Here is a 26,635-nt window from a genome sequence, read left to right on the forward strand (position 1 = left end):
TAGAGAACTTTTTATCTGAAAAAGATCTAGGAATTTCAATGGGCTGGAAGCTCAATAGTATAATGTAGCAGTCAAAAAGGCTAATATAACAAGATCTTAGAGTATCTTAAGAAAGATGTTCAGAAAATAAAAAAAAGTTGATAGTTCCACCATACTCTGATTTGTTTATATCACATTTTAAGTATTTTGTTTAGTTTTGGGTGTCATATTTTAACAAGAACTATGTAAACTTCAGAACTTTTAGAAGATGACTACAAAGATGTTAAAAGGCTTATTATGTTCAGTTCATGTAATATGGCAACCACAGAAGGACTTGGGAATGATTAATTGGAGAAAAGAAAACTGAGATTAATGTGACTATTATCATCACATATTTACTTTGAAATGAAAATTTCTCTCCTATCTTTATTTTCTTTGCCTTTTGAATTTTTTTTAAAAGATACAGCATCAATTCATGAAGCTTAATTCTTTGAAGTATTTAAACTCTAATATTTCTAGTATTAAGATGCTTGTTCTAATAAGCCCCAGATTTTGGAAGTAGGAACAGCTTGTAACAGATGCAAAGAAATAAAAATAATGTTAATGAGAGGAATGCAAAATCAGAATGTACTGCCTTGAGAGAAAGTATATTTCTCTTCATTAAAGATGTTAAAGCAAAAGTCAAATGGATACTTTTTACCTATGTTTTTGAGAGGATACTTTTTCCTGGAAAAATTCTGACATGGTAAAGGTATATTTGAAATGGCAACTTGTACATACCCTGTAAGTGACTTCTGACATACTTCCAATTGCTCATGTAAATGAGGCAAAAGTTGTCCCATAGTTTCATCTCCAACACAACAACTGATTACATTAGGATTCTCATGAGCTCGCTGCATTATCTTTACCCATGACTTATCAATGTTTTGAAAACGTTTTGCTTCCTAAAAAACAAAAATATCCTCTTTAAAGATTGCTTCTTGGATAATTTGATAATCAAGTGCTTAAATTACAACTTCATGATTTTTACCCAATTTGGTTTCTGCACTTTCAATTTATTTAAGTAGTTAAAGAAGTGATCCTGTTCTACTCTAAATCTTAGAACAGTTTTTTGGAAAACAGGTCCTCAAAACAATTTCAACTCAAGAATTCCAAAAACAAAAGCACCTCTTATTTTTATGTAGAAATAATATTTAAATTATGAGAAGAAAATAAGTTTTTCCCTATAATGGAAATTTTCCATATTAACTTATATATCTTTTGAAAAAATGGTAACTTTGATTTGGTTTTTAAAAAGTAAAACTTGTAATAATTGGTATAAATTATTTTCACAACCAAAAAAAAACCTGGGATATTAGGGGGATTCTGATTTTTTAAAGATCTTGTTGCCTTTTGTTTTTATGTAAAATCTTTTCTTGATACACATCCTTCCTATCATCCCTTGAAGAAACAATAATACAGTTAAGCAAAATCACAGATAACAGATTTCACAATGATGTTCTATATTTGTTTCTTATCTACCAAAAAAGTCAGCATCTTTCATTATCTATTCTTCAGGACCAAGATTAACCAATAAAATTAATCTTAGTGCAGTTGACTTTGGGTATAGCTTTACATGTATGTACATTACCGTATTGTGATCATTGTGTAAACTGTTCTGTGTACAAGTCATTTTGAAAAAGTATATATTTTTAACATTTACAATACATAAAATATCTTGTTTACAAGCTTAGCAACTCAGGAAGGACAGGTTTAATTTTTGATATAAGTCTTCTTTAATGAAGTGCATTCCTAATGCAGTCATAAAGATTGTCAATAGTGTATATGGAATCAATAGAATAATTTAATTTTTTCTTAAAATAATCAAAATCAAGTTTGACCATAACCCATTTACTATTTGATAAACAATATAGCTAGTACACTCTCCTATTTTTTAAAATTTAATTAATTAATTAATTTTTAAACTACACATTGCTTTATGAATCAAGTTACGAGAGAAAAATCAGAATAAGAGAGAAAAGCCATGAGAAAGAAAAAAAAAAACAGAAAAAAGAAGTGAACACAGCATATGTTGATTACATTCAGTCTCCATTGTTCTTTTTCTGGATGTAGATGGCGTTTTCTATTCAAAGTCTATTGGGATTGCCTTGGATCACTGAGGCACTGAGAAGAACCAAGAGTTTCATATTTGATCACTGTGCATTCTTGCTATTATTGTGTACATACTGGTTCTGCTTGTTTTGCTCAGCATCAGTTCAGGTAAATCTTTCCAGACCTTTCTAAAGTCAGCTTGTTCATAATTTTTTATAGAATGATAGTATTCCATTACCTTCATATACCACAACTTATTTCGCCATTCCCCAACTGATGGACATTTACTTATATCTTCCAATTCCTTGCTAACACAAAAAGAGCTACTACAAACATTTTTGCACATATGGATCATTTTTCCTCATTTATGATCTCTTTGGGATACAGACCCAGTAGAGATATTGTTGAGTCAAAAGGTATGCAGAGTTTGATAGCTCTTTGGGCATAGTTCCAAGTTGCTCTCCAGAATTGTTGGATCATTTCACAACTCCACAAACAATGCATTAGTGTCCCAGTTAGTGTCTCCACATTCCCTCCAACATTTATCATTGTCTTTCCCTGTCATCTTAGCCAATCTGAGAGGTGTGAGGGGGTACCTCAGAGTTGATTTAATTTGCATTTCTCTAACCAATAGTGATTTAGAGCATTTTTTCACATAACTATAGATGGCTTTAGTTTCATCTGAAAATGATTTGTTTGTTTATCAATTGGGGAATGACTTATATCCTTATAAATTTGACACAGTTCTTTATATATTGTGGAAATGAGACCTTAATCAGAAAAACTGGCTGTGAAAAATTTCTCCCAGCTTTGTACTTCCCTTTTAATGTTGTTTCTGTTAATGTTGTTTGTGCAAAACCTTTTTACTTTAATATAATCAAAGTTGTCCATATTGCATTTCATAATGTTCTCTAGTTCTTTTTTGGTCATAAATTTCTCCCTTCTCCAAAGATGTGATAGGTAAATTTATCTCTTGCTCTCCTAATATGTTTATGGTATCACACTGTATGCCCAAATCATGTATCCAATTTGACCTTATTTTTGTATATGGTGTGAGATGTAGGTATATGTCAAGTTTCTGACATATTATTTTCCTCTTTCTCCAGAAATTTTTGTGAAATAAATGATTTCTTATCCCAGAAGCTGGAGTTTGGGCGGTTATCAAATACTAGATTACTATAGATACTGATTACTGTGACCTGTGTATGTAACCTATTGCACTGATCTACTATTCTACTTCTTAGCCATTATCAAATGGTTTTTATGATTGCTACTTTATAATAATAGTTTTAGGTATGGTACTGCTAAGCCAGCATCCTTTGTAATTTTTTTCATTAATGCCTTTGATATTCTTGACCTTTTGTTCTCCCAAATGAATTATCATTGCTTTTTCTAGCTGTTTAAAATAATTTTTGGCAGTTTAATTGGTATGACACTGAATAAGTAGAGTAAATTGTCATTTTTATTATATTAGCTCATTTATTAGATAATGTTATGTTATGTGAATGATTAATATAAATAATAATATTAATCAATATAATAATAGTATTATATTAGCCCATGAGCAAGTGATATTTTTCCAAGAATTTATATCTGACTTTTTTGTATGGGAAGGGGTTTGTAATTGTGTTTATATAGTTCCTGGGTTTGTCTTGGCAGGCAGACACCCAAATATTTTATTTTGTGTATTATTTTAAATGAAATTTCTGTATCTCTTGCTGCTGGGCTTTGTCAGTATTATGTAGAATGTTGATGATTTGTGTAGGTCTATTTTATATCCTTCAACTTTCTAAAGTTGTTGTTTCAAGTAGGTTTGGGGATGATTTTCAAGGATTCTCTAAGTACACCATCATGTCATCTGTAAAGAGTGATAGTTTTATACTCCGCATTGTCCATTCTGATTCCTTTATTTTTATTTTCTTATCCCAAAGCCAATTATAGTACAATATTGAATAATAGTGATTATAATGGGCATTGTTGCTTCACTCCTGATCTTATTGGGAATCCAGCTTTTCTCCATTACAAATGAGTTATTAGTTTTAGATATACTGCTTATTATTTCAAGGAAAACTCCCTTTATCCTTTTGTTCTCTTAGTGTTTTCAATAAGAATGGGTGTTGTATTTTGTCAAAAGCTTTTTCTACATCTACTGAGGTTATCATATGATTTTTATTGGTTTTGTTATTAATATGATCAATTATGGCAATAGTTCTCCTGATATTGAACCAGCCCTGAATTCCTGGTATAATCCATGTGGTCATAGTATATTATTCTGCTGATAAGTTATAATCTCTTTGCTAATATTTTATTTAAAATTTTTACATCAGTATTCACTGGCGAGATTGGTCTGTAATTTTCTTTCTCTGTTTTGGCCTTTCCCGATTTAGGTATCAGTATCATATTTGTGTTATAAAAGGAATTTGACAAGACTCCTTTACCTATTTTTCCAAATAGCTTGCATATTATTGGAATTAATTATTCTTTAAATGTCTGGTAGAATTCACTTGTGAATTCATCTGGCTCTGGAGATTTTTTCTTGGGGAGTTCATTGATGGTTTGTCCAATTTGTTTTTCTAAAATGGAACTATTTAAGTAATTTATTTTCTCTTCTGTTAATCTGGGCAACTAATATTTTGTAGATATTCATCCATTTCAGTTAGATTATCAAATTTGCTGCCAGTTGGACAAAATAGCTCCTAATTATTGCTTTAATTTCCTTTTCACTGGTGGCTAAATTCACCCTTTTAATTTTTGACGCTGACCATTTGTTTTATTTTCCTTTCTTTTTTGTAATCAAATTAACCAAAGATTTATTTGTTTTGTTTTTTTTCATAAAACCAATTCTTAGTTTGTTAATTAGTTCAATAGCTTTCTTAGTTTCAATTTTATTAATCTCTCCTTCTAATTTAGTATTTAATTGGGGGGGATTGATTTTTTTCTTTTCTAGCTTTTTTAGTTTCATGCTCAATTCACTGATTTCCTCTTTCTCCATTTTATTCATGTAACTATTTAGAGATGTAATGTTTCCTCTAAGAACTGCTTTGGTTGCATCCCATAGATTTTGATATGTTGTCTCATTATTGTCATTGTCTTGGATGAAATTATAGATTGTTTCTGTAATGTGTTCTTTAACCCACTCATTTTTAATAATTAGATTATTTAATTTCCAATTGGTTTTTAGTTTATCTTTCCCTGGGCCATTATTGAAAATAATTTTTATTGTGTCTGAAAAGGAAGCATTTACTATTTCTGCCTTTCAACACTTGATTGTGAGATTTTTATGCCCTGATACATGGTCAATTTTTGTGAAGGTGCCATGTACTGATGAGAAAAAAGGTACTCCTTTCTGTCCCTATTCACTTTTCTCAAAGGTTTTCTAGGATTCTATTAATCTCTGGAGTTTCTTTCTTGCTTATTTTATGGTAAGATTTGTCTGATTCTGAGGGGGAAAGGGCAGTCTCTCACAAATATAGTTTTGCTGCCTATTTCCTCCTGTAACTGGCTTAATATCTTCTCTAGGAATTTGTGTGTTCTATTACTTGTTACATATACATTTAGTATTGTTACTACTTAATTGTTTTCAGGACCCTTTATCAAGTTGTATTTTCCTTCTTTATCTCTCTTAATTAGATCTAGTTAGTGGGTCATCGCACCCACTACCTGTCCTATCTTCTATCACCTCTCCCCACCCTTACCCCTTTCTCCTAGTATGCCCTTCCTTCTATCTTGTCCCTTCCTTTTCTTTCTTTTTTCTCCTATTTCTTTATAGGACACCCAACTGAATAATTAGTTATTTCTTCCATAACTGATGAGATCAAGCTTCAGACAATGTTCATTCTCTTCTCTTCTTTCCCTCTATTGCAATAGGTCTTTTGTGTCTCTTGATGTGTTCTAATTTGTCCCATAATACTTCCCCTTTCCTCCTGTCCTAGTATAATCCTTTTTCCATCCCTTAATGTCTTTTTCTTTGATATTATCACATCAGAGTCCATTCACAATCACAACCTTCATACATGTGATGCCCTCTTTCACTGCCTCAATAACAGATAGACTTCTCAAGAGTTAGTTATCATTTTCCCATCTAAGAGGTAAACAGTTTAACCTTTAAGTAATACATATTTTTACCATTTACCTTCCTATGCTTCTTTTGAGTCCTGTGTTTGAAGATTAAATTTTCTGTTTACTTCTGATTTTTTCAATAGAAATATGATATTCTAGGCCTATGATCCTTTACTGAAGAAGCTGCCAGATCCTGGGTAATCCTGACTTTGTTGCTCCTCAATACTTGAATTGTTTTTGTCTGGCAACTTGCACTATTTTTTCCTTGAGATTTGTAGTTCTGGGGTTTTGCAATAATGTTCCTTGTGGAATCTCTTTCTGAAGGTGACCAATGGATTTTTCAAGTTTTTCAATATATCTCTGTTTCTATAATATCAGGGCAGTTTTCTTTGATGATCTCTTGAAGAATGGTACCCGGGTTTTTTTTCTGGTCATGGCCTTCATGACCAATAATTTTTAAACAGTCTCTTCTGGATCTATTTTCCAGGTCTGCTGTTTTCCAATGAGGTATTTTACATTTTCTTCTATTTTCTTCATTATTTTTTAGCTTGTCTAAATGATTCTTGATATCTCATAGAGTCATTAGCTTCCCATTTGCCCCATTCTAGTTTTTAATGTGTGATATTCTTCAGTTAGCTTTTGTATCGCTTTTTCCATTACATTAATTCTACTTTTCAAAGTGTTTTTTTTCAGTAGATTTTTTTTTTTTTTGCATTTGCCCAATTTTTTTTTTAAGGAACTACCTTCCTTTTCCATGATATTGACAGTCTCTTGCATAACTCTCATTTTTTTTTTTCTTCTACCTTTCTTATTTGCCTTTTAAAGTTTTTTATGAGCACTTCCAAGAAGCCTCTTTGGACTTGAGACCAATTCATTTCACTCTGAAATTTCCTCTGTGGACATTTTGTCCTCATCTGAGTTGGTGTTGGGGTGTCACCATAGTAGCTTTCTATGGTCAAGGTTCTTTTCTGTTTCTTGCTCATTTTCTTTTGGTATTTTCTCTGTCTCTGTCTGTCTCTTTTTTTTTTTTTTTTTTTACTTTTATAGTTGAGCTCTTTCCAGGAAAATTCTGGTTTCCCAGAATTTGCCTTCTGAGCTGGAACTGGAGGCTGCCCCACTGATCTGCTACTCTACAGAGCCAGGACTGAGGGTCTCAATTGCTGATCTCCTTTAATTAAGCCCCTCTCATAGGCTTTCCAGACTCTGTCTGACCTGGGCTTAACACCCTTTTCACCCCAGTGAGACTGATCTTTCTTGAAGTATTTCCATTCTATCTTAAGCTGGAGAGCAGTTTCATTTTGTCAGACTCTGTTTGGAGACTTTATTTCATGTGTGTTTCGAGGGAAAACTGGGAGAATTCCAGCAGCTTCCTGAATTCACTCTGTCATCTTGGCTGCATCCCCAAAAGTTTTACACTCTCTTCGTAATGCATATATTTCAAGTTTTCCAGCTTTACAAAATAATCTTCACTAGTTGCCATAGGATTTAGTGGTCAGCCTTCTAGTGATAAATTATTTCAAACTTAGTTAGGCTAATCCTTTAAGATAGAAACAGCCAACTGCCCTGCCAGTATTCAATCTTTCCTCCTTTCTGGACCTGCCATTCTTATCTTCAAAAATTAATAGAATTTTATCATTGTATTAAAAAAATCATTTAATGCACCTCACCATCTAATGTAAATGATGCAGGGATTCTATACTCTTTGGCTTTATTGGTCCCACTTATTTCCACTAGTAGAAATAACTGAGAAATCTGCTACATTAATAAGTGAATATTTTTTTAACTTTACATTTACTCCTACTTATTTTATAAAATTGTAGTGTCCACTTACCTGAGGTAATTGTTTAGCAATATCTCCACCAACAAAAACAGCTTCAAGATAAACCCAGAGATTTTGTACAATCAGCCACTCTTCAATTATATCTGAAGAAGTTGACAGATTATATACCCAATTCTGAATACTTTTTTTAAATGGAGCATTATACCTAAAAAATTAAAATAAATTTTAAAGAAAATTAAGGAATAAATATAGCCCAAGGCAAAATGCACTAAAAGAAGGATAAAAATACTTTGGAAATTCTAAGGTAAAGCTTTTTTTAAAGGCAATCTTAGGGCCAGAATATCATAGGTCCGAATTCTTCCTTTAATACTGACTGGTGGTACAACTTTGGCCAAGTGACAAACTCCTAGTGACAAAAGTCTTAGACAGTTCTCTAAGTAGTTAGAGAAGTAGCCAGAGCAGAGGCTAATCTGTATTAAGAAAGAGAGTTTTCTTTCTAGGAGATCTAGTCTCCCACCTCTTCCTCCTCCCATCTCCCTCCTATCAAAAAAAACCAATAACCTAAAAAAAAGTCTCCATCAAATCAATTATTGAAATGTTTGCTTCTTTGTGAAAGAAGTATTTACTATGTCATATGAAAATCATTCTTTTTTACATCAAATAGTGCCTCTTAATTTGGAGCTATCATTACCCCAAAGCTCCCTTGCAATTACAATTATCCCTTCCACATTGTGACTTTCTTCAATGCAGTTTTGATACATCATGGGTTGGCATAAAACATTAAATAGGAATTTTGGAGGAGTTTTGTGGAAGCTTCAGATGACACAGAAAAGGTTTAAAAACTCAGAAATTCATGAAATATATGTATAGTATGTATATAAATATATTTTTATCTTTTAAAATCATAATAATTTAAACTTCTTCTCTGTGATTAAGGGAAGATAAACAAATTTTTACACAGATTTTCCTGATCATAGGAGCACTGTGTCCCTAATCTCTGAGATGTGGAAGAGATAACTATAAAATGAAAGTCTTGATCTGACCTGTTTTCATCCCTTGCTTCTTTCTCTTCACATCTCCCACACAGAATAATAGACTTAGAATCTAGAGACCTGAACTCAAAAACTAGAGACCCTGATCCAATAATTACTAGCTGCATAACCACAGGTAAGCCATTTGTCCTCTTTAAATCTCAACTTCTCTATCTGTTTAATGAGAATAATATTTCTATAACTGATTTCAGAGGGTTAAAACATTATATAAATTTGCTATTTTTATAATCATTGTTATTATTACTTCATCTTTCCATTTCCAACCTTTTTAATATATAATCAAATAGAAAATCTTCCATAAAATAAGACAGCATGGTGCCTAAAACTTTGCTCTGTTCAGAGCAATGAATGATTTGTTCATGATGTTGCAGGTCATCATCACTTATTTTGCTTTATTTGGACAGGGCATTATTAGCATATTCTCCATCACTTTCTTAAGTCTATACAATCAACAAAATAATAAGGCATGCTCAGAATTATAGTTTTTATTAGTTTCTAAGATGTAAATGTCCCTACTGAAAATTCAATACTCCAACTTCAGCAGCAGAGCTGGTTCCAGCACACTTGGGTCCCTCCCTCTTTCTCTCTTCCCTTCCTCCAGGACCCCATTCATCTTAGGCCAAAAAACCAAAATCATTATGAATGATCTGCACAACTAGGTGGATTTTGCCTCATTTAGGATAAGTGTATGGGAAAGTCCAAATATATCAAAATTCAATTTGGCAATTTTTCTGTCAATTGGTAGTTTCTGTCAAATCTGAGGAAGAACTTTCCCATATGGAGCAGAGACTTCACAGGATCAAGCTCAGCCCTACTATGGAATACATCACAGAGAGAGAAAAAAAGGGAGGGAGGGAGATAGAAAGAAAGAGAGAGGGAAGGAAGAGGAGAGAGAGAAAAAGAGAGAGAGAGTGTGTGTGCATGTGTGTGTGAGTCCATATCTATGTGTGTGTGTGAGGAGGGGGAGGCAATTCTAGCACTATTATCTCCTCAGCAGCAGGATGTAATTACTGGAGTGACCCATTAATGTCATGCTCCTACTCTAAATGCCTCTTTCACTCCTACTCCTAAAAGCCATGGGAAAGGATCCAGTATCTATTGGAGGTATAATAATGTTAGCAGCAGCATTTACAACATACTTTACCTACATTATCTCTTTGAATTCTGACAATTACCCAAGCTGGAGGAGGGGGAGAAATGTGATTATTATCTTTCCCATTTCATAGGTAAAGAAATTGAGGAAGAGAAAGGTTCTATGTCTTCCCCAAGATCACACAAGTAGTGTCTAAGGCAGAATTCAAACTTAGGTCTTCCAGACTCCAAGTACTGAACCCTATTCCCTGTGCTACCTCTAGACTAGAGCAATGTCTCTGAAGCCTCAGAAATACTAAAGTTGTGATTGGAATCACACTTTTTTGTTCTCTGTTGCTTCAGTGGTGAGGTCAGAACTAGTGTGTTGTATCTGTAAGGAGGCAGATTTTTGCTGTGGTGATGCGGCTTGGCTTAGAGCAGACTAGCCCCTAACCCATGCTCATGGTGCCAGAGACCAGTGTAGGAATGGAAGCTAGTAATGTTAGATAGCTGCAGAACTAAACTTCAGAAAGCAGTTTGTTCAACAAATAAGAAATTAGAAACTGAAAACAAATATTCAAAATTACCTGTTACTTAGCAAAGAACCCAGGGCCATTAAACTGTCTTCCATCAATGTAATAATTTCTGCCGATTCTGTTCCTTTTAGCAGTAGTTCTCCTTTTCCCTTAAATGCGGCAAAGCTCAGATTCTGGTTGGTCCAGTTATCAACTACTTGAGCCAGTTTAGCTTCAATATCCTTTTCCTTGCTAGCTGATATGCAAATATCCTACAAAGAAAAAAATGAGGAAAAAGCAAGATTTCTTCAGATTTTCATTGTTTTTATCTAAATTAAAGACTATTAAGTTGTGGAGGATTTCCCAACACTAAGCACTATAAATTCGAAATCCCTCCAGAGCAATGAGATCTAGATACTGGATACAGAATAGGTTAAATAGGCACATTCCTCTCCTTAGTTACCCATCCTTCTATAATTCCTTTCTCTCCATGAATTTATACAGCTCTTTGAAAGAGGACGAGAGAGAGAGAGAGATGTTAGATAGATAGATAAATAGGAGTGAAGGAAGAAAGACAAAGTTCTGCTCTCCATCTTCATTCCTAGGCTTCATTTTGGAATTAGAAGGGACTGTAGAGATCATCTTGTCCAATTTCTTCACATTAAATATAATTTTTAAAAAGCCAAGAACTCCCATTCTAGAGCCTTGGGGGTAAAAGTGCAACTTTTATGTTAGATTAAATATTTTGATTCAAGGATACATCTAAAGATGATCTGAGTTGAAACACCAGCCTCAGACACATATCAATTATGTGACCCTAGGCAAGCCATTTAATTACTAGTTGCCTTAATTTCATTTTCTATAAAATGGGATAATAGCACTTACCTCCTAAGGCTGATTTAAAGAATAAGATTATGTTTATAAAGTGCTTTGAAGACTGTAAAGCAACATATAAATGCCAACTATTATTGTCCCATTTCAGTCAGAAATCACTACATCCCCGACCTTCTTCTCTATCTCTAGGATTTTTATTTTGGTACGAGCATCATGAGTGAAGGAACAGGGGTAGAGGTGAAGGTCGGGGTACAAAGTCTGTCTTATTCTCCCATCAAGACACTACTTCCAAAAGCTCAGATACTTTCTCATCTTATCAGTGAGGAAACTGAGGGCCAGATAAGGGAAGTGACTTCCCCAAAGTTACAAAAGTGGCCATTGTTCATTTTTCAAGCTTCATTTTTTCCACCCAGAGTCATACTTTGGTCTGACTATTGCCACAAGTATAGAGATCACTTGTTTGTCTAAGACAGGATGACATTTTTATTATACATAATTATGCTCATACCTCAATATCATCTTTGTGTTTAAGAAGTGGTGCCTCCATGATATTTCTCAAACAAAAAGTATCAGATTCTATATCAAATACAGTTCCTGTTAGTTCTGCAATTCGATCCCAGTGTCTTTGCTTCATTGCCTTATTAGTCATCATTTCTAGCAAAGGGCATGATTCACTAAAGTCATCGATTCTTTTTTTAAGATCCAAATAGGCTTGCCAATCTTTCAGTCCTTTGGGAAGTCTGCGGCACCTGTAAGAAAAATAACAAAATGTGTATTTTACTTAAAATTTTACATATAAATTTCTTCCTTTAGTCTAAATATAGCAAAAAGGGAATAAATTGGTGGAGACAATGTCAATGTGAGAAGCATTATTTGTCTTGCCTTAATTTCCAGTATTAATTTCTGACATATTGGGAAAATTTTTCATATCCAAGTTTCTTGGTTGGCTATACAATTATTTAATAGTCATTTCTGGAGAACCATGGAAAAACAATACTGTGGTGTACTCTTTGGTGGAAAATGAAAGACTTTACCCTTGAGGAGTTTACAATCTAGCAGGGAAGACATATCAAACTGGAAATTACAAAGCTATGTATCAGAAAGCATAATATTAAGAATAAATATAGATATTGGAGAAGATAGAAAAGTCATCTAAAATGGTTTTAAGCTCACCTATTTTGGAATTCCAGAAGTTCCATATTAATGCTTTCAATATCGACATCTCCCCAAAGTATTTCATAATAACCACTAATGTTACCCATTACAGTATCATATAGTCCATACAGCTTTTGCAGCAAACTCAGTTCCTTCCTAAGTAGGAGAAACCAATTGTTATATTTATTCAATTAATTTCAAAAGACATATACATTTAATAACACACAAAGAAATTTAGAAATATAGATACATGTTTATATGTACATGTATGTACATATTTATGTGTGTTAATATATACACATATATATACATTGTGTAAAACAAATATACATATATACAATCATACTCATACTCATCTTCCAGTAATTGAAAGTTGGCATAGCTCTAGACTAGTTTTAGCTATACTTCTCTCTATTGACTTTAAAACCACTCTAATAATTATATATCCTAAAAATCCAGGATTCCCTTTCAAAATGAAGCACAGGATCAGAAATGTCAAGTTACATAAGCTCCTAAGTCTTGTATTAAGTGTTTTTGTATCTTGATAAGATCTTTGATTTTATTGGTGGAAGAAATCTCTTAATTAACTCCTTTTAATAATGCAGATGAATACTTTCTCTGCAATTTACAGAACAGCCTACAATCCTATCAAGTTAAATGACCTGTCCAGATCACATTGACTAGTATGGTAGGACAAGTAAGTGTTTTCAAAAGTCTTTTTCTAGATTAGCTGTCTCAGAGAAGCAGAGAAAAGTACCATAGGATACAAAATCAACTCTGGATATTCCAACCTCTGGATAGTCCAACCACTGTCCAAACCTTTGGATAGTCCAAACCACATTTAATCTGCTTTTCTTCAAGACTCAGATGATGAATATAGCAATGAGAACTATTTTTTCAAAAAACTTGAGTCTCTCAAAGTAGTCAGTGCTAGCATCAAATGTGTTTAATTTGAAACATGCCTATAACAGATATTTACAAATCTACCTGGTTTTATGTAAAACTTCATAGTCAGTGACAGGCAGTCCAAAGAGTTGTTCACCAGATGAGTATGTAACAAATTTCCTCCATAGATCATCAAAATTTGCCTAAAATAATATAAAACTTTATTAACATAGACACCACTGATTCCTAATATAATATTATTTTATATTATCTATTTAAATTTTTGCTGGCATATAAGGTATATGTCCTCCAATAAAGCAGGACTTCATTTGCACAAAGAGAGAAGACAGAGTTCTCCAAAACTTTGCCAGTAGAAGAACCCAAAAGATACAACCACTAGGTTAAAAAGGCTTTGAGTATAAAACTGAATGTACAGAGAGTCTATATCCAGTCTAGTTAAGTATAGAGAAGTTGGCTACAAGATCATGAATTTTTTAAATAGAGAAATCTATGGGCATTTACTACTACTGTTTGTTCCAAGCATCATACTGAACACTTTTACAATTATTATCTCTTTTGAAACTAACAACAACATTAAGAGGAAGGTGCCTTTATTCTCCTCACTTTACAGTTGAGGAAACTAAGGCAAACAGATATTAAGTGACTTGCCCAGGGTCTCATAGCTAGGAAGTGTTTGAGGCTGGATTTAATTGAGAACTCCAAGCCCAATGCTCTGTTCACTCTTGTCACCCAGTTGCCTTCACAAATTGATAAAATTAGGGACTCATTGAGGATATATATGTAGGAAAGTAATGATAGACAAGGTTAGAAAAACATGCTGCTAAGTAAATTGATATTGAGCTATATTTCTACATAACATAAAATTATGTTAAAAAACTTAAGATGTAATATAGTATAAGCTCTTCAAGTAAAAATCATTTCTTTATATACAATGTTTTTCTTAGGCAATTAGGTCTTGTCTATTAGTCCCTTTAAATTATTTTAATCTTATTTATGTAATAGGTTAACTATGAGATATAGTAACATTTATTTCAAAACTATTTTTACCTGAAATATCTGTAATCTATTGCTGGCTTCCTGAGGTGGTATGTTTGGTACCATGGGTCCTTCCTGTGATAAATATTACAAAGTGTACATATTCACTCTTACTCAAGATAATTTATTTGTTAACTAGCTTGTCTATTAAACCTTTGAATGACATATAAAATTTATATATTTTCCTTGAAATTAAAGTGTCTTAATTCTCATCCCTCTCTACTCTTATGGGTTTGACATTATTTTGAAAAGGAGTCTGATACATGAGTACAGACTATAATTTAAGATGACAATCAAAGATATAGAAATATCTCATGCTGTGTGGTTTGTACTGCCAACTAGTGAAGATTTATATGCTTCTAGTGTAGCTACCTAGGAAAGGTTAGAGGGGGAGATAACTGACTTGGTTCTGTCAACAGCTTATCTCCCATGACTTCTACGTCTAAGATGGAAATATGGCTCAAGGCAGATGAAATCCTTCAAAGCAGTAGAAGACAGGCATACTATCTATTTTGGCATTCTTTGATTGCCATGTTACCATGAGATTATGTGAAATATTTTGCCAGGAATAAGCAATAAACTCAGTGATTTAAAAAAAAAAATGCTTTGCTATGCTTTTCAGTGATCTGCCTTCTAGAAAAGTGTCTACAATGGGGTACTCAACTCTTTTGGGTAATGGGATTCTAAATTGATGGGATAAGCAAGAGAAAAATCTTTTGAAGTTTTATGAAAAGAGGAGTCTCTTTGTAGCCATATGCTACAATATGTGAAGAAAGGAGTAGAAAGAAGCCTGTTCTATTCCGCCCTCCCTCCCCACTTCTTGTACTAGTAATGGGGAAGGAGGATTTCATATATATAAATGCTTCAGGAATTTTTTTTATGAACTGCTTGGAAGGGCTATTATCTCCTACTAGATACATCTTTAAGTTAGGACTCATCATAATAGAGAAGGAAATGCATTTGAACTGTGGAAACAGCAAGTGCACTGATATTCTTCTGCAGACAAAGCGGCAGCCTTTGTGCATAATTTTTAAGGAAATGGTGCAATTCAAGCAGTGCTATTGTACTATTTAACTAGCTCTTCTCATTCTGAAACTACAAAATGAATACATAGAAAAAAAGATACTGACATTTCTCTTCAGTTATTTCAACTTCTTTAGTGATCATTTTTCTTATATGAGTACCCATATAGTAGTATAAGTTTTCCCAAACATTACATTATTTTCTATTCTGCTAATATTGTTGCTAATACTCTTCAGCAAATAAAGCTATGTTATTTTGTGTAATTATGGCAACACAATTTATCATTCAATGTTAATCAAAGTACCAGTTCATATTGTTCTGAAAAGTTGGCTACATCTTCACGAAAAACTTCAACAGATTCGAGTAGATTGCTTTTAAATTTGGGCTGAACTTGAACTAGTTCATCTTGAACCAAGCACTAGAATGGAAAGAGATATTAATGGAAAGGCATAATCTTTAAGACTATATGAAACAATAAATCATAAATGTAGTTAAATCAATCAACATTTGACCTTTTTCCTAGTTTTTTCCCTTTTGCTCTGAATCTTATTTCACAACATGACTAAGGTGAAAATGTTTACTATGACTATATCAGATTGATTGCTGTATTGGGAAGGAGTAAGGGAAGTGAGGGAGAAAAATGTAAATGAAAATATAAAAATACTGAAAATAATTTTTAAAAATATTTTAAAATATTTTTTTGCGTCCTTTTCCCCTTTCTTTGATATCTTTGGGATAAAGACCTAGTAGTGGATCAAAAGTTATACACAGTTTTATAGCTCTTTGGGTATAATTCCAAATTTGCTCTCTGAAATGATTGAATCAGTTCATAACCAAGAGTACCAAGAGTACATCAGTGTCCCAATTTTCCCACATTCCTTCTAACATTTATCATTTTGTTTTTCAGTCATATTAGCCAATTCCCTAGATGAAGTAATATCTCAGGGTTGTTTTAATTTGCAATTCTCCAATCAATAGTGATTTAGAACATTTTTTCATAAGTCTACAAGTAGCTATCATTTAGCTGTCATTTATTCTGAAAACTTTCTGTTCATAGACTTTATTATTATAGTCCAGTTGTTTCAATCATGTCTGTTCATTCTGACACTATTTAGGATTTTCTTTTTTTCTTTTAAAAAATATTTTTCCAATTATATTTTAAAACCAATTCTTATCATTCGTTTTGTTTTTAGCTCCAAATTTTTCCTCTCTCCCTCCCCATTCCCTTTTGAGAAGATAAACAATCTGATATATATGTAATCATGTAAAACATATTTCTATGTTATTTGTTGTGAAAGAAAACACACATGACAAAAAATATCCATTAGTAAGAAAGTTTAAAAATTATGTTTAAATCTGCATTCAGACTCTATCAATTCTTTCTCTGGAGATAGATAACATTTTATTCACAAGTCCTTCAGAATATACTATTTTCCTGGTTTTGCACACTTCATTTTACATTAGTTCATATAAATCTTTGTAGCTTTTTCTAAAACCCTCCTGTTCATCATTTTTAATATTATAATCATACACTACAACTTGTTCAGCTATCCCTCAATTTACAATGGGAGTATTCCCCTAATTTCCAATTCTTTGGCAACAAAAAAAGAGATACTATAAATATTTTTATACATACAGGTCCTTTGACTTTTGTTTTTTTATCTCCCGTTGGCATATACTTAGTAGTACTATTATTGCTGAGTAAAAGGGTAAGCATGGTTTTATAGTCCTTTGGGCATAGCTCCAAATAATATCATTTGAGTATTTGTTAATTGGGGAATTATTTATATTCATATAGATTTGACTCAGTTCTTCATATATTGGAGAAATGAGATCTTTATAAGAGAAACTTTTCAAGTTTTTTGCTTTTCTTCTAATCTTGACTATATTAGATTTGTTTGTGCAAAAACCTTTTAATTTAATGTAATCAAAATCATCCATTTTACTTCTCGTGACATGCTCTTTCTTTTGTTTTGCCATGAATTCTTCTCCTATCCCTAGTTCTGACAGGTAAGATATCAGAATCATTAGACTATCTGAAAGCCATAATAAAAAAGAACTTGAACAGAATCTTTCAAGAAATTATTAAGAAAAAACTGTCCTGAGGGCAAAATGAGCATTGAAAGAATCCCACTGATCACTCAGTAAAGAGATCTCAAAATATAAAATTCCAAAGAACAGAATTGACAGATTTAAGAATTATCAGGTCAAAAAAAAATACTACAAGTGGCCACAAAGAAACAATTCAATTATCAGGGAATCACAATATTACATAGGACTACATAGGATCTGGCAATTGCAACATTAAAGAAGATGAAATAGGATATTCTGGAAGACAAAGGAGTACAATTTAGGACTACAATTTAGGATAACATAGCTGGTGAAATTAAGCATACTAATTCAAGGAAAAAATAGTTATTCGATAAAGTAGAAGGATGTAAAGGTTTCATAAGGAGAAGAGCAGAACTAAAAAAAGTCTAATTGCAATATAAAGATGCAAGAGAAGCATAAACAGGTAAAAAGGGGAAAGAAAACATAAGGGACTCAATAAAGATAAATTGTTTACATCCATGCATGGGGAAATAATATAATTCTTAATAAATGAATTACTAATAGTAAAGCTAGAATAAATGTACATAGACAGAGGACACTGGTATACAGAGAAATTAGTAGAAATGATATAAAAAATTTAAGGGCTGAGAAAGAAGAGTACACTGTGAGAGAAGGAAGGGAGAGATAGAATGGGATAAATTATTTCAAATGAAAAGGCACAAAAAATCTATTTCAGGGGAGGGAAAAATGGGAGCATGAACAATGAGCATAGCTTGAAACTTACACGTATATTGGCTCAAAGAGGGAATAACATGCACAATCATTTGAAAGTATAAATCTATCTTACCTGACAGGGAAGTAGGAGGGAAAGAGATTAAATAAGAGGAAGTGGAATGGAGACTGATAAGAAGGGAGGGCAGATCAGTGGAGAGGGTAGACAAAAGCAAAACACTCTGAGGAGGAAAAAGATAAAAGGGGAAAGAAGAAAAATATGAGAAAAAACAGGATGGAGTGAAATACAAAAGTAGTAATCATAATCATGAATGTGAATGGGATGAACTCTAATACAAAATGGAATAAGATAGTAGAGTAGATAAAAAAAACAAAATTATACAATATTCTGTTTACAAAAAACACACTTGAAGCAGAAACACACACACACAGAGCAAAGGTAAGAGGCTAGAGCAGAATCTATTTTGCTTCAGATGAAGTAAAAAAAGCAGAGATAGCAATCATAATCTTAGACAAAGCAAAAACATAAATAGATCCAATTAAATAAGATGAAGAAGGAAACTATATTTTCACAACAGGTTCCTTAGACAATGAAGCAATATCAATATTAATCATATTATGTACCAAGTGGTATACCATCCAAATTTTTAAAGGAGTAGTTGGACCCTCAACTTTCCCCTCCTAGGAACCAAGAAATCCAACCAAAAAATAAAAAAGATAGAAACTAAGCAGGAATATGGAATACTATAAAAGTTAAATATGACAAAACTTTGGAGAAAATTAAATGGGAATATAAAAAAATATTTTTTTTCTCAGCATCACATAGCACTTCCACAGCAACAGATCATATAAAAAGGCATAAAAAGCTCAAAATCAAATATAAAAAGGCCAAAATATTAAATGTATTCTTTTCAGATCATAATGCAATAAAAATCATATTCAACAAAGTGAAATGGAAAGATAGATTAAAATTAATTAGAAACTAAATAATCTAATCCTAAAAACAAGTAGGTAAAAGAAGAAATCATAGAAACAATTTTATTTTTAAAATGACAGCAATGAAATAACAAACAAAATGGAAAAAGAACAGATCAATAAATTCAACAGGCAATTTTAAAAAATAAAGAACAATAACAAATTTTATGACCCCAATTGAGCACCAAATTGGAAATCCTGAAAATCAAAAGTGAGATTAATAAGACTGAAAATAAAACAAACAGGGGGCAGTTAGATGGCACAGTGCATAGAGCACCAGCCCTGAAATCAGGAGGACCTGAGTTCAAATGTGACCTCAAACACTTAATACTTCCTAGCTGTGTGACCCTGGGCAAATCACTTAACCCCAATTGCCTCAGGGAAAAAAAAAGATGTTTGTTTTAACCAAAAAGTATTGAACTAATAACTCTAGGAACTGGTTTTATGAAAAAGGCAATAAGACAGACAAGCTATTAATTACTTTGATTAAAAAAAGAAAAAAACTACAAATATTCAATATCAAAAATGAAAAGTGTGAAATCTTCATCAACAAAGAAAAAATTAAAGCAATCATTAGGAAATATTTTGCCCAATTATATGCCAATAAGTGAAAAATCTGAGTGAAATCAATGATTTAAAAAAATAATAGCGTTTTATTATCAGAATACATGCAAAGTTTTCAATATTTACCTTTGAAAAACCTTCTGTTCTAAATTTTTTCACTCCTTTCTCCCCATCCCCTCCTCTTGCCAGTAAGCAATCCAATATAGGTTAAACACATACAACTCTCCTATACATATTTCCCCAATTATGCTGCACAAGAAAAATCAGATCAAAAAAGAAAAAAAAAAGCAAGCAAAAACAACAAAAAAGTGAAAATACTATGTTGTGATCCACACTTAGTCCCCACAGTCCTCTTTTTGAATGCAGATGGCTCTCTCCATCACAAGTCTATTGGAACGGGCCTGAATAACCTCATTGTTGGAAAGAGTCATGCCCATCAGAGCTGATCATCACATAATCTTGCTGTTTCTGTGTACAATGATCTTTTCATGCTACTCATTTCACTTAGCATCAGTTCATGTAACTCTCTCCAGGCTTTCTGAAATCATTCTGCTGATCATTTCTTATAGACTAATATTCCATTACATTCATATATCATAATTTATTCATCCATATCCTAACTCATAAGCATCCACTCAGTTTCTAGTTCCTTACTACTACATTAAGGGCTGTTACAAACATTTTTGCACTTATGGGTCCTTTTCCAAGTTTTTATGATCTTTTTGGGATACAGGCCCAATAGAGAAATACTGTTGGATCAAAAGGTAGCTGGATCAGTTCACAACTCCAACCACAGTGTATCAGTGTCCCAGTTCTCTCAAACTCATTTATTCTTCCATCATTTATTATTATCTTTTCTTGTTACCTTAGCCAATCTGAATGTGTGTAGTGGTACCCCAGAGTTGTCTTAATTTGCATTTCTTTGATCAAGAGCATTTTTTTCATATGACTAGAAATAGTCTTAATTTCTTCATCTGAAAATTGTCTGTTAATATCCTTTGACTATTTATCAATTGGACAATGGCTTATATTATTTGTTTTTTTTTAATTCTTTCATCATATATGAAATGCTTTTTTGTTTGTTTTTATATTAAAGTTTTTATTTACAAAACAAATGCATGGGTAATGTTTCAACATTGACCCTTGCAAAACTTTGTTACAAATTTTGCCCTCCTTCTCCCTAATCCCTTCCCTAGATGGCAAATAGTCTAATACATGTTAAATATGTTAAAATATATGTTAAATCCAATACATGTATGCATATTTATATAGTTATTTTGCTGCACAAGAAAAATGAGATCTAGAAAGAAAAAAAAAACTAAGAAGGAAAACAAAATGCAAGTAAACATCAATAGAAAACATGAAAATGCTATGCTATAGTTCATAGGCAATTCCCACGGGCCTCTCTCTAGGTGTATATGCCTCTCTTCATCACTGAACAATTAGAACTGTCGCATCTCATTGCTGAAGAGAACCACCGAAATTGATCATCATATAGTCTTGCTGTTGCCATGTATAATGATCTCCTGGCCGTGCTCATTTCATTCACCATCAGTTCGTGTAAATCTCGCCAGGCCTCTCTAAAATTATCCTGCTGGTCATTTCTTACAGAACAATAATATTCCATAACATTCACATACCACAATTTACCCAACCATTCTCCAATTGATGGGCATCCACTCAGTTTCCAGTTTCTGGCCACTACAAAGAGACCTGCCACAAACATTTTTGCACATACAGGTCCCTTCCCCTTCTTTAATATCTCTTTGGATATAAGCCCAGTAGTAACACTGCTGGATCAAAGGGTATGCACAGTTTGATAACTTTTTGAGCATAGTTCCAAATTGCTCTCCAGAATGGCTGGATGTATTCACAATTCCACCAACAATGTATCAGTGTCCCAGTTTTCCCACATCCCCTCCAACATTTGTAATTATCTTTTTAGCCAAGCTGAGAGGTGTGTAATGGTATCCCAGAGTTGTCTTAATTTGCATTTCTCTGATCAATAGTGATTTGAAGCACCTTTTCATATAACTAAAAATAGTTTCAATTTCTTCATCTGAAAATTGTCTGTTCATATCCTTTGACCATTTATCAATTGGAGAATGGCTTGAATTTCTTATAAATTTGAGTTCTTTGTATATTTTAGAAATGAGAAATGATTTATATTCTTATAAATTTGAGTCAATTCTTTATATATTTTACAAATGAGGTCTTTATCAGAACCTTTCCCCCAGCTTTCTGCTTTCCTTCTAATCCTGGTTGCATTGATTTTGTTTGTATAAAACCCTTTTAGTTTAATATAATCAGAATTATCCATTTCACATTTCACAATGTTCTCTAGTACTTCTTTGGCCACAAATTCCTTCCTTCTCTACAGATCTGAGAAATACTGTCTTTTGTTTTTCTAATTTGCTTATAGCATATCTCTTTATGTCTAAATCATGAACCCATTTCAACTTCATCTTGGCATAGGATGTTAGGTATTGGTTAATGCTTAGTTTCTACCATACTGTTTTCCAATTTTTCGAACCATTTTTGTCAAGTAGTGAGTTTTTATCCTAAAAGCTGGGATCTTTGGATTTACTGAATACTAGATTACTATAGTCATTGACTATTTTGTCCTGTGAATCTAACCTATTCCACTGATCAACTATTCTATTCCTTAGCCAGTACCAAATGGTTTTTATGACTGCTACTTTATAATATAGTTTTAGATCTGATATAGCTAGGCCACCTTCATTTCCTTTTTTTTTTTTTTATTAATTCCCTTGAAATTCTTGACCTTTTGTTCTTCCAAATGAATTTTGTTATTATTTTTTCTAGCTCTTTAAAGCAGTTTCTTATCAGTTTGATTGGTATGGTACTGAATAAATAGATTAATCTAGGTAAAACTGTTATTTTTATTTTATTAGCTCAGTCTACCCATGAGCATTTGATAGTCTTCCAGTTGTTGATTTTGCATGGAAAGTGTTTTGTAATTATGTTCATAAAGTGCCTGATTTTGTCTTGGCAGGTAGACTTCCAAATACTTTATATTATCTATAGTTATTTTAAATAGAATTTCTCTCTATATCTTTTGCTGCTGGACTTTGTTGGTAACACATGGAAATGTTGATTATTTGTAATTTGTAATTATTTTGCATACTGCAACTTTGCTAAAGTTGTTAATTGTTTCTAGTAGTTTTTAGTTGATTCTCTAGGATTCTCTAAGTATATCAATTCAGTTTTTATAAAAATGTAAATAATCTAGATTAGCAGATAGGAGAACAGAAAGCCTAAATTACTCCATAGAAAAAGAAACCAAACAAGCCATTAATAAACTTCCTAGGAAAAAATCCCCAAGCTCAGATGAATTTATGAATGTATTCTAACAAACAATTAATTTCAACATTCTCTGTAAACTATTTGGAAAAATAGATAAAGAAGGAATCCCACCAAACTCCTTTTATGACATAAACATGAGGCCAATATCTAAACCAGAAAGAGCTAAAACAGAGAAAGAAAATAATAGACCAATTTTCCTAATGAATACTATCAGGGCAATTAAAATAATATATCACAAGAATCATATAGTATAGTATATACAAGGCAGGGTTTATACCAGGAAGGCAGCATTGGTTCAATATTAGGAAAACCATTAACATACTGACCATATCAAAAGAAAATCAAGAGACTTTATATAATTATCTTGATAGATGTTGAAAATACAGCAACTATTTAACAAAATACAGCACCCATTCCTATTAATAAATACTACAAAGCATAGAAATAAAGGGGAGTATTCCTTAAAATGATAAACAATATATCTAACTAAAAGCCTCAGCAAGCATTCATGATAATGGGAATAAGCTAGAAGCTTTCCAATGAAGATCAGGGATGAAGCAAGGTTGCTCATTATCACCACTATTATTCAATATAGTACTAGAAATATTAGTTATAATAATAAGAGGAATTAGAATAGGCAATGAAAAAACAAATTTATCATTATTTGCAGATGATATCATGGCATACTTAAGAAAATTCTGAAATAGCAACTAAAATTATTTGAAATAATAAACAAATTAAAAAGTTGCAGGATATGGGATATACCCACATAAATCATCAGTGTTTCTTTATATGACCAACAAAGCCTAGCAGAAGAAATAGAAAGAGAAATTTCATTCAAAATAAGGGTAAACAATATAAAGCATTTAGGAGTCTACCTGCCAAAATAAATCCAGAAACTATATTAAAACAATTACAAAACACTTTTCACACAAATAAAGTCAGATCCAAACAACGGGGGAAATATAAATTGTTCATAATTTAAGCCAAGCCAATTTAATAAAAATGTAATTCTGTTTAAATTAATTTACTTATATTATTTATTAATTTACTTAATTACTTATGCATAGCAATCAAACTACCAAAAAACTATAGCTAGAAAAAAATAACAAAATTCATCTGGAAGTACCAAAGGTCAAGAATATTAAGGGATCTAATAAAAAATAATACAAAGGATAGTGACCAAACAATACCAAATCTCAAACTATATTTAAAAAGCAGTAATCATCAAAACTATCTGGTACTGGCTAAGAGAGTGGTGGATCAGTGGAATAGGTTAGGTATACAAGATACTGTAATAAATGATCATAGCAATGTATGACCCCAGCTTTCGGGATTAAGAACTCATTATTTGACAAAAACTGCTGGGAAAACTGGGGGAAAATGATACAAACTAGATATAGAGCAACATCTCACACAATATATCAATATAAGGTAAAATGTGTGCATGGTTTAGACAAGAAAGGTAATATAAGCAAATTAAAAGTGGAAGGAATAGTCAATCTGTCAGATCTACTGGAGGAGAAGAACCCATGACCAAATGAGAGAGAGAACATTACAAAATGCAAATTAGATAATTTTGATAATATTAAATCAAAAAGATTTTTTGTACAAACAAAAACAATATAACCAAGATTAAAAGAAAAGCACAAAGCTGGAAAACAATCTTTTTAGTAAGTGTCTCTGATAAAGGCCTCATTTCTCAAGCATATAGAAAACTGGGTCAAATTTATAAGCACACAAGTCATTCCCCAATTGATAAATGATCGAAGGATGTGAACAATTTTCAGACGATAAAATTAAAGTCATTTCTAGTCATATTAAAAATATTATAAATCATTGATTAAAATGCAAATTAAAGCAACTTTGAGGTACTACCTCACACCTATCAAATTGGTCAATATGACAAAAAAGAAAGTGATAAATATTAGTTGATGAGGGAAAACTGAGACACTAATGGTGAGGTTGTGAACTGATCCAACCATTCTGGAGAGCAATTTGGAACTATGGCCAAAGGAGCAATCAAACTGTGTATATCCTTTGATCCAGCAAATCCACTAGGTTTATATCACAAAGGGATAATAAAAAAGGGAAAGAACCTATATGGAAAAAATATTTATAACAGTTCTTTTTGCAATGGCAAAACATTGGGAAATTGACAGAATGTCCATCAAATGAGGAATGCCAAAACAAGCTGTGGTAATTATTGTGAATGCAATCAAATACTATTGTGCAATAAAAAATGATGAACAAATTTCAGAAAAAAAAACTTTGAAACACTTCTATGAATCAATGCGAAATGAAATGAGTAGAACCAGAAAACAGTGTACACAGTGTCAGCAACATTGTGTGATGATCATCACTATGATTGACTTAAGTCCTTGCCAACTATACAATGATCCAAGTACAAATGACTCATGAAGAAAAATGTCATCCATAACCAGATAAAGAACTGGTGGGCACTAAATGTAGATCAAAGCATATTTTTTTTTGTTTACTTTAGGTCTTTTTTCTTTTTATTTGATTCTTCTTTCACAACTGTGACTAATATGGAAATATATTTTACTTGATAGCACACATATAAACTATATTAAACTGCCTACCATCCTTGGAAGAAGGGAAGGGAAACAAGGTGACAGGGAAAAATCTGGAACTAAGATTCTTATAAAAATGAATGCTAAAACTTTTCTTAACATGTAACTAGAAAAAAAATTAAATACTAGTTAAAAAAATTAAAGGAAAGATTTATATGATTCAATTTCTTTGGCAATAGGACTACTTGTCATTAATCAAGAATTTGGAATTTAAAATGGCAATTGCCAAACTGATATTTTGGGGCAGCCTAATACCATAAAATTCTTATCACTTCTGCCCAATTCCTGCCACTATGTCACTGTTATTGCCAAAGTAGAAGAGGCCACAGAGGATTGAAAACAATTTACATTTTTTATCATTGTTTTGTGCATTGGCTTGGACAAAGCTTTCTTTATTAGGTAACCAACAATCCCCTTTTAAAAATTCCTGTCCCTTATTAATCCTTAGAAGTGAATTCAATGTATTTCTGAAACTGTCTTCAAAGGTTTTTCAGCATGGCAGAAGTTTTTAGAGCTTCCATTCCACTATCTTAGCCTTCTGATGCTAAGATGAAATACTGAAACTAGTTGTGATAGCATTATGCTAGGGAGGCCATTGCTGAAGGACTGTGCATAAGAATCCTGAGCTGCAATAGAACTGAATTCCATTGGGTGTCATCCCCAGAGGGATCATGTTGCCTGAGGAGGGGCAAATGAGCTCAATTCAGAAAGTGACACAGAGACACAGAGAGATAGAGAGACAGGGATAAAGGAAGGAATAAAGGAGGTAAAGGAGAGAAGGAGAGAAGGAAAAAAGGAAGGGGAAGGAAAGGGCATTGGAATAGGATTTTAAGAAGATTATAGAAAAGATGTAAACAAAATAGGAGCCAAATAGTTCTGCCTTTTTTATAA

The 26,635-nt window shown here is 32.4% G+C and overlaps 1 protein-coding gene across 11 annotated transcripts in view; it reads right to left on the reverse strand.

Annotated features, from left to right (window-relative positions):
- Positions 1–26,635, reverse strand: part of DNAH8 (dynein axonemal heavy chain 8) — a 356,347-nt gene that overhangs the window by 179,035 nt on the left and 150,677 nt on the right. For 10 of the 11 annotated variants that reach the window (XM_031964914.1, XM_031964913.1, XM_031964917.1 and 7 more), the window contains 8 exons: positions 15,805–15,918; positions 14,490–14,552; positions 13,524–13,624; positions 12,555–12,692; positions 11,890–12,130; positions 10,620–10,819; positions 7,961–8,114; positions 760–923 (listed from right to left, as the gene is read on the reverse strand). In XM_031964914.1, the coding sequence (XP_031820774.1) occupies positions 760–923; positions 7,961–8,114; positions 10,620–10,819; positions 11,890–12,130; positions 12,555–12,692; positions 13,524–13,624; positions 14,490–14,552; positions 15,805–15,918 (1,175 nt within the window). The remainder of the gene's footprint in view (positions 1–759; positions 924–7,960; positions 8,115–10,619; positions 10,820–11,889; positions 12,131–12,554; positions 12,693–13,523; positions 13,625–14,489; positions 14,553–15,804; positions 15,919–26,635) is intronic. The other variant, XM_031964911.1, reaches the window with a different exon arrangement.

This window comes from Sarcophilus harrisii, chromosome 4, assembly GCF_902635505.1.
Source record: "Sarcophilus harrisii chromosome 4, mSarHar1.11, whole genome shotgun sequence".
NCBI classification, from domain to species: domain Eukaryota; kingdom Metazoa; phylum Chordata; class Mammalia; order Dasyuromorphia; family Dasyuridae; genus Sarcophilus; species Sarcophilus harrisii.